The sequence below is a fragment of the Hyposmocoma kahamanoa genome, unplaced genomic scaffold (genome assembly GCF_003589595.1).
Source record: "Hyposmocoma kahamanoa isolate Upper Pololo Valley unplaced genomic scaffold, ASM358959v1 192, whole genome shotgun sequence".
Lineage (NCBI taxonomy): Eukaryota > Metazoa > Arthropoda > Insecta > Lepidoptera > Cosmopterigidae > Hyposmocoma > Hyposmocoma kahamanoa.
In genome coordinates, this window is record NW_020653719.1 from 10,574,891 (window position 1) to 10,584,371 (window position 9,481).

A 9,481-nucleotide genomic window follows, 5' to 3' on the forward strand; every position below is an offset into this window, starting at 1 on the left:
AAAATGGGTAAAAATAATAAAAAGGGAGCCAAAGCAAATGTATTCAAAGTTGCTGGAGCTAAAAGTTTAAAGAAAACTAAAGCAAAAGCCGTCAATTTGGGTTTGAAAAATGTGAGTTTAACTTGTCAATATTTATTGAAAACTTGACAAGAAACTAAAGCAATTATTCACTAGTGTTTTTAAAATTTTTAATGTAGATTTTTTTTTTTTTTTTATGACATTAAGTAACGGGACGAACAAGTCGTGTGCCTGATGGTAAGCTACACGCCTGCCCATAACAGTTGCAGTGCCACCAAGAGCTTTAAATTACAAAGATCTTGGGGGCACTGCCACTGCGCCCGTCACCCTGAGACATAAGTTGACAAGTCTCATGTGCCTGTAATTTCACCAGCACCCTTACCCTTCACAACCGGAACACAGTAATGTGACCATTACTGCTTGGCGGCAGAAATAGGTAAGGTGGCAGTACTTCCCTGGACGAGCTCTTTCACAAGGAGCTCTACTGCTACTAGAATATATAGTAGATTTCTTTGTCTTACAGATAAAGCAAAAAGTTCAAGACATAGACAAAGAATTCGTGGAAATAAACAAGAATCCGAAACTTGATACTTCCAGCCCAAAAACTGAATTAAAACCATCTCAGAGGAAGCTAAAACAAAATGTAACGAAGGAAGAAGTGAATAAAACAACAGAAAATATGGTAAAAATGGAGTTATAATATTAACTGCAATGTTAAATACCAATTTTATGTTTAAAATTTAATATAGGTTTGTTTTTAATTTTAAGGTTTTTATTTCATTTCTTTCCAATGTTTTACTGGTATACTAGCCATTTTGTATATAATATCAAAAATATACCTAGAATTTCAGATTTGATATAGGCAATTTTATTTCTTTTACAATGTTTGATTCTCTCAACTTATATTTGTAATCTTTATCCTTTCACCTTTTCATTTTAACCTCAGTTGGCAATACTTAGACAGATTGTCCCTTGTGGCGCATTTGCAATAGGTCCATAGGTCGTCTTTGCTTGCCTGATGAAGATAGCAACCTACCCAGTGTAAACACAGTAATTTTATGACCATAATTTACTCCCTAAGTCGATCGAGCCGACTAGGTGTACAGACTGTTGCTCGCCTTCTGCAAGGAATGGTCAACATCACCAAGTATCGACGTATGGGCAGTCATGTCTCACACATTGCACATGTCGGAAGCTGAAGAATTTACGTACTGGAGCAGTTTATTGAACGTCAAATGATTTGTGGTCTCTGTGTGTAAACTTGTTTTTGTAATGACTTGGTTATTTCGGTGTGAACAGAACTTCAATTGCACCACCTTCATCAGACCAATTTGCTTGGCGAAACTGTGGCACTCAATTTGTAAATAATGAATTGACTGCGCCTCCTTCGACAAATCAAAGTAGTCTTGCAAAAGCGACTGTCAACCCTATGTAAACACGCCATTTTAGCACCCTGTACTTAGTTTTGTTGAATGTGAATTATAATATCACAACATAAATATGAAATTTTTAATCGAGCAATGTAAATAACTTTTCCATCAAAATTTTGTGAGAAAGGAGATCATTTGACTATTAGTTTTTTTATTTATTTATTCTGCTTTGCCAATTTTGATATGATTGTCTATAACTATGTTGATATACAAAATAACAGGGGCCCTACAAAACACTATTCTTACTCATCACTTCAACGAGAATATGGGAAAGTAAACGGTTTGGAAAATAAAGGTTGCTGCCTTTGTAACAGTTGTTGCATACAAATGCAGTTTTGTTATCAGAATAGAAAACTGAAATACATGAATAAAATTTGTTAGGTTGTCTCTGAACCATAACTGTTCCAAGATGTAAATTATTTCATAGAATTACAAGATCAAATCTAAAAATCTTACATGCATTTAAGAATCCACAAAACACAACCTGTATATTACCAATTATTTTATACCATCTAAACCACAAAATGGTTAGGCTTTGAAGATGAATTACCAAAACAAGCATTGTTAGTTTTCAACTCTCTATGTGGAAAACAAAGATGCTTTAGTGCACAACAACTTTTCCAGAGGTCACCAAGGGCTTTTATGAAAGTTTGTTAATTTGTCTTTTATTGTTAAAATTTAACAAAATATAACATTATAAAACACTTACAGCTAGAACATTGAAATTTTAGTTTTGTATGTTTTATGTTAACGGTGGTAGTATAAATAACAAATATTTTTTTATAAATAGATGACAATAATTGGCCCATGCTTTCAGTACCACATAATCTTATTATGTGAGAGAAAGGAACTGCTTGGAGTCAGTATAACAATTAAATGTAAACCACCTTAGCTAATTACATCATTCAATTAAAGTTCCACTTGATGTTTTCTTGAACATGAACGTTGTCGTTGAAAAGTTGTCGTCCTTTTATAAATATAGCCTAATGAAATTCACTTGTAACTTGCAGTTTGTCTTAGCAGTCCAATTGCATCCACAATTTTAATTTATTAACTCTTGTATTTTAGAATATATTTTAGATGTATAATGTATAATTAAATTTATTAAATATATAATTTTGGGCCAAGGAAAATATTTTGCAATTTATATTTATGCTGAACCAACTTCGAGGAACAGGCACATCAAAAAATGTATAGTAGAAAATTTTATCTTATCACAACATCAAGTTTACAAACAATACATGAAAGACGTTTAGCGCAGTTGTAATAACTCTTTAGACCACAAATGCATATGAGTAACTAGAAAAGTGTGTCCCATGTTCACAATATTTATATTTTTGCTTATTCTTCGTCTGTGACGTCTGGTTCTGCTTTTTCATCTTCGCTGGCATCTCCCGCGGGTACGTCGTCTGATGGCGCTTCTGGTGTCTCAGGCTCTTCTACAATGGGTTGGGGTTCCTCTGCAGGTGCCTCGCTGAAATAGAAACAAAGATTTAATCACTTGAAGTTATAAAATATTGCTCACTCAATATAAACAAGGAAATCCACAGTTTAGTCGAACTCGAAAATATTTTTTCAACCCATCTGCGGCACCAGTTTTGTAGTCTCTGACAAACTTAATTTGTTAATATCGATGGTAGGTAATGGAAGTTACTTAGATTCAACTTCAGCGGCGGATTCGCTCCTGGATAACTCTTCGAGACGGGCAGCGGCCAATTCTGATTCTTGTCTTGCAATTTCAGCCAATTCCGCGGCCTGAAATATGAACGGAACAAAATTTAAGATTGAGATTACTTAGAACTTACAAATATGCACAGTATACAAAATTTAACTAACCTGTCGTGCAAGTTCAGCTTCACGTTCTTCCTGTGCCTGCTTTTCAAGTTCTTCCAACCGTGCGAGCTCTTCTTGTCTCCTCTGTTCAGCCTGCCTCTCCTCTTCCGCTAGTCTAGCCTCCTCAGCCAATCGAGCTTCTTCTGCCAGCCTAGCTTCTTCCGCGAGCCTAGCTTCTTCTGCTTTTTTGGCTTCTTCTTCAGCTATGCGTTTTTCCTCAGCCAGTCTGGCTTCTTCTGCTAACTGAGCCTCTTTAGCCTTCTTCTCTTCTTCGGCTAAGCGAGCTTCTTCAGCCAAACGGGCTTCTTCAGCCAACCGGGCTTCTTCAGCTCTTTTTGCCTCTTCCTCAGCCTTACGTTTTGCTTCTTCAGCTTTGCGAGCTTCCTCTTCCGCCCTCTTCTTTTCCGCAGCCTCACGATCGGCTTGAGCCCTGCGTTCTGCTTCTTTCTTAGCCTCTTCTTTGAGTGCTCTGAAAAATAATACAGTTTCTCTGTTCTTCAGTGTGTCTTTTGTTATTTCGACAAGATGAACATGAATAAAGGGGAACCTCAAATGCTTTATTTTAAATTTTATCAGTGTCTACTTACTTTTCTTCGACAGCGCGCATTTCCTCTTGCCTCTTCCTCTTGATCTCAGCCAAGTCCACAGATGGAGTCAGGACAGGCGCAGTAGTGGTCGCATTGAATCTTGCCGCCCTCTCTGCTTTGGCCGCCTTAAGTTCTTCGCTGGGGTCTTCCATCAATTGTGGCGGCTGGAACTTGCGGCTAGGCCTCCATGGCAGCAATGCCACTGCACCACCGGCCCATATGTTACGATAGTCCCCAATACACACCATTGGGGAAATGATCAGCTGAATCTTTGTTTGTTAACAATGAATGGTTCTATGATTTGAATGCTAGTTATCCCATTTGAAGGATTAAATGAGAGTGAGGTCAGTGGGTGAACGGTTACGATTACGAATTCGAATTTCTGACGATTAAGGTCAGCGTTGTTCCGAGTGCTAAATACACATGTCCTTAGGTATACGTACAATTTTCGTCATTAATCAGCTGCTCATTTCCAAATAACTCTCCAATGGCGCGATATGGATAATACAAGCTTTGCAGCACACCGCTTCGATAAGCTGTTAGACCACAGCACTGAAGCCAACGGCAAAGCCTACGTGATCGGTCGCTGTAGCGGCATGATCTTTGTGCTGCTGGCATCATGCTTGGTAATGGAATGCATGTTCTCCATTACATGTGAATGAATTTTATCGATATACAGCACACACCTTGGAGCCTGGCGTTGCGAGCTGATGTGTACCTATTCGACACCTACTTACAAACTGTACCACCTGCTTATTAAGTACTTTAGTTACTGTTTTCGTATCTATTGTTATCAATTGTATTTTAGAAGCATTAATAAAAGTATGTTAATACATTTTAGTTAAGAAAGCGAAGCATTAATTGAAGCCTGGATCTTCGAAGCATGATAGGTGTGAAGGGGTCAACTAACATGCACATTAAAACAACTAATGTTCAGTAAAAATTCTTTATTTTGTTAAGTAAAATCAGTTCTGGTTAAGTGAAAACGAGACGTCTCGGTCACAGATAATGCTCCTGCGCATTCGCGCTATCACATCAATGACTAGAATACTAAAGATATTAATAAAAGTCGTTCGTTGGGTCGTAATGCATAATGTAACAATACTTTTAAAAATGAATAAAAAAATAGATGATCTGGGTTAGTTCGAGCGTTATACCGAGATCATAGAGCGAAGGGCGAACGCGGCGCGGGCGCCGGAGCCGGACTTGGTCCGATCATCGCGACGCCCGCGCCGCGTCGCGTTGCGGGGCCGGGCGGCTACGCGCACTGCGCCGCCGTCGGCTGTTCCTGCGCGTCGCCCGCTGCAAGAGACACCACACACAGGGTTAGACACGGAATTTATATACTCCCAATTTAACACTCTGACGCCATCAGAGCTGAAAAATATAGCTTCATTTAAGTGTTCCATTTAAAGAAATTAAGCGAAGAGCAGCGAACTAGCAATGCGACTGTTTGAGATACCTGTGACCTTCTCGACGGCCAGTCCAGCGGCCGCGAGCCGGTTCTTCGCGTAAAACGAGAGCAGGTTGACGTCGTCCCTGATGCTGAGCTCCTTGTAGAGAGGCCGACGATTGGAGAAGGCTTTGTTACCGGTGTAGTGCACGCAAGCGAGGTGGCCACGTCCTGTGACAACACCTCGGTTACACGGGAGCACTGTTAACTGTTAGTTGGTCGGCAAACGGACAAGGAGCACAAAACGTTGTTAGAAAATATGTATAAGACATTCAATAGGGTTTGTCCAATCAGAAGACCCTATAATATAGGTGTATGTAACTGTATAGTCAGTGCTGTTGTGTCAAATGAGGTGTAATATTACCGGTGAACTTCTTAGCAGGTTCGCTGTAGTAAGACATGCTCTTGATGGTATCAGCGACGGTGCGCAGTGGTACCAACAACTTGGCCACATATGCGTCATTGCTGAAGCGGTATGGCACTGGTTCACCATAACTATAACTGTGGAAGAAATTATCAATCAGAAAAGAAAAACTTCCCCGAAGTTTCTTCGTCGTTACGCGCAAAACCATCTTGGCAGCGTCGCAAATATTCTCAGTTCTCAAAACTTCTGTTATTATTTCTAGTGTTACCAGTGTAACATAAGAAGACGCAGGAAAGCCACTCTTTATGATCGTGTACCGGATGATACAACCGTTTTCGCCCGTAATAAACACATTAAGCATATCCCATTTGAAAATAAACCATAAAACATTTTACTGGAGTACTAGCCAGCAAACATCAGCTGGCATTTAACTGGTCTATAATTAAATCCGCGCCAGTACGATAGCATACGGGACGTGAAAATGCTCGAGTACAAAATTTGGCTGTGAAATCTACGCCTACGCTGAAAATGTTTCCACCAATCGTTTAGGGGCCGCACATCATTTTGTTAATTAGGACTTTGGCAGTCTTGAGCTACGTGGTAAAAAATCTGTCTCTTAAAAATTACATGGTGTAAGTACATCATTGCCAAATGATGCGCGACTGATTGTAGGCAGTCAATGTCAGTGCCAAATGGTGATAGCCTCATCTCATCAATGAGCTATTTTTGTTTGGTTACATCAACCTTAGAAAAACTTGACCTAGCAGGTAGTACGTAGTGTCGGATATATCTGCTGCAGCAATTTCAATGCTGCTCGACGAAGGTGTTTTAATTCGATCTCGACGACATGACGATTCGGAGCAATTTGGACGCGTACACAAAAGACATGTAGGAGAATAATAGATTACTAAGCATGTGTTTATTTTGGCGAAAATAGAATCTTGTTGTTTCAACAGATTATGTTACTTATAAATTGTTTCAAATTCACGGGCTTGAATACATTGTCAGCCGACTCAAGAATAAATAGCAGGTGCGAGAATAATTTTCTTTTCCTTCGCAAGATGAGGCATAGCTACACGCTGATATGGGTGTGAGATCCAATTCATGAGATAGGGATGAAAAAGACATCCCGTTATATATATTTCAAAGATAGAAGCGAACTTACGAATATATGGTATCGAGAGGCAGCACAGATTTGGCGCGAGGCACCACAGAACGTGCTCGCTGGATTAGAGCGGCGGTGTCGGCGCGTATACGACGAGTTTCATCTTCAAACGCCTGGAAATTGCCAGAAATATATTAAGATATGATATCCTAACACAGCACGTATACAGGTATGAAAATACGACTTATTGCTGTTACGGAGACAACACAAACAATTGCAATGACAAATTAGGATCAATGTTAACTAAAATACTATGCAGTTGCCGGTAAATACCTTTGACTATTAAAGTTTTGAATGTTGTAGTTAAGTATAATGAAAAGTAACCGTCGCGATGGAAATATACGTCCTTAGTTACAATATAGATGGAGGTATTGTGTTCAATGTATGAACTTAATGTGGACTCTTGCTCACGAGCATCCATTGAACCATATCGACGTAGTACGAGCCCTTGGGACAGTGTGGGCAATTCCACGCCGGGAGGATTGACTTTGGGGTCGCTGCTTTGGGTCTAAATCTATGTACCTATTTGGCAAAAAGAGGTAAAATACAAGATGGCTGTAGAAATAGAGGTTCTGTATAAGAAGCGGCATTTGTCATAAAAGCTAACAAATTTTTAATTATAGATATGTATTTATCATCACGACCTTCGCCCCTGTGATAGGATTACATAACTTGTTTCTACCGGTATCTTTGTTTCTTACTTTATCTCACTTAATCCTAGTCCACGTTAGTGTTCATGCATTTTCTTATCAATTATTTCATTCGCGACAAGCTCGTATATGAACAGCTCAGGAGCTGTCAGCAGATTTTATAATGCTTCTCCAGATCTCCTATAATAAAAGGCTGTTATCATCGGCATTTTGAAGTGACCAAGACCTTACATTCGATTGATTAGGACTTAATAACTTTCTTGAGCCGTTACCATTTATTCATGGACTGTCGAGGATCTTAATATCGATCACGTACCTACTTGAGAAGGATTTGTTAATACTTCCCTTAGCACACTTCGCAGTTGTAACTTTATGCAGGAAGTTATTATCTTACCTTAGTGGCTTCAGAACGATAAAAGTCTTCGACGGCTGATGAAGTGAGCGTAGGACGTGTTCTGTACGCAATGCGATCCAACTCGCGTACGATTACGGATGGACGCACGCGTACTCTCACGATGTGGTGTGGTGCCTCCGGGTACGTGACGAGTCGGGTAACCGTGCGAGCGGTCGGACGGTAGATAAGTTCCGCCTGCAACATTGGAAGAAGTATGTAAAACTTGGAAAAATTGTGAACTGTAAAGTCACAGACGAAAGGATCCAGATCGATTATATCGCTCAGAAAAAAGCCGCGCTTTATAACAAATGCTGTTCCTGAAATATGTCGCTGCATTTACACAATTAATGCAGTAGGAATTGCAGAATGCTACACACAGCGACAGAAAAAATTTGGTCTAGGGATTAGATCCCCTGATGTCGGACCTCTCGTTCTCCGTCCGAAACAATTAGTTATAAAATAGTAATACCTACTCGACCAAATTGACAGCCGCATGATGCGAATGAAGCTTTATATATAGCTGGACATTATCTTTTCTTTTAGTCGAGTACCTATCACTTATTTGACAGTATCTAATTTGTTTCGGACCACAGAAATCTTAATAGATTTCTGTGTTTCGGACAGATGTCGCACGGAGGACGAGAGTAGAGACCTCCTGATCCAGTGCACGTACAATTGGACGAGGATCTAGTGCTTTCGTCTGTTGGAGACCTTAATAGCTATTTTTTTACAAAGCTCTCACAGTATATAGTGAAAAAAATCTTAATAAATAGTGTATTTTATCAATTGGCACACCAAAATAAATAAAACTTTTTTGCTCTATATTTGGCGTAAGCAAATTGTTGTCAAAGCTCAAGTTGAAGCGCAACATGTCCTTTTTGTTTTTGATATTGAAGTGATGCATGCAAGGAAAGCGATAGATCAATAAATGACAGCGTAATCATGAAATGTCATGAGTTCATGATTGTGTCCGTTTGAGGCGATATTTGAAAGAATTTGAGGACTTGATTTGAGGAGTCACCATTGACTTACAATAAAATTATATGGACGTCGGGTCCGCGCTAAAAAGTGTCCGCACTTGTAAGGCGCTAAAATCGTATACAGAGCGCGACACTCCGCTTTAGTCTTCATTTGTTCTACGGACAGCGCGATACTGCGATGACATAACAATTTAAATTTCGAATAGGTTGACTTGGGACATTTTTTTCGTGGTTTTTGTATTAGACCCGTCGTCCATTTATTTGTAAGTCAATGGGAGTCACTAACTTTTCTCACGCAATCGCATGATGCTGATCAAAAAAATTTTTATGCTCAATGTAATAAGACCGAAAAAGACTTTGACAGCGCGGGCGCGGGCGGTCCGAGCAGAAGTAACGCTTTTGCCTGGTTATAAAGCTTTTTTAAGGCCGATTTCACATTTTTGAGTATGGTGACGGAAAAGGGAACGGAAAACGCTAATTCGTCATTTCTTTGTGAACGAGTCTACTTAATTTAATTATATTGCGGTTCTCTAATATGTCCCGTAAAAGTAATCGTCATCACCATTGACTTACAATTATATGGACGTCGGGTCCGCGCTAAAAAGTA

The 9,481-nt window shown here is 39.5% G+C and overlaps 1 protein-coding gene across 4 annotated transcripts in view; it reads right to left on the reverse strand.

The window, feature by feature from the left end:
* Window positions 1–2,310: 2,310 nt before the first annotated feature.
* Window positions 2,311–9,481, reverse strand: part of LOC113226629 (uncharacterized protein CG45076-like) — a 24,438-nt gene continuing 17,267 nt past the window's right edge. The window contains exons 3-11 of one of the 4 annotated variants that reach the window (XM_026459338.1): window positions 7,895–8,089; window positions 7,262–7,372; window positions 6,851–6,963; window positions 5,686–5,822; window positions 5,331–5,492; window positions 3,869–4,070; window positions 3,285–3,750; window positions 3,103–3,203; window positions 2,368–2,922 (exon numbers count right to left, since the gene is read on the reverse strand). In XM_026459338.1, the coding sequence (XP_026315123.1) occupies window positions 2,790–2,922; window positions 3,103–3,203; window positions 3,285–3,750; window positions 3,869–4,070; window positions 5,331–5,492; window positions 5,686–5,822; window positions 6,851–6,963; window positions 7,262–7,372; window positions 7,895–8,089 (1,620 nt within the window). In that variant the 3' untranslated portion in view covers window positions 2,368–2,789. Of the gene's footprint in view, window positions 2,923–3,102; window positions 3,204–3,284; window positions 3,751–3,868; window positions 4,071–5,330; window positions 5,493–5,685; window positions 5,823–6,850; window positions 6,964–7,261; window positions 7,373–7,894; window positions 8,090–9,481 lie in introns of all 4 variants that reach the window. The other 3 variants (XM_026459339.1, XM_026459341.1, XM_026459340.1) reach the window with 3 other exon arrangements.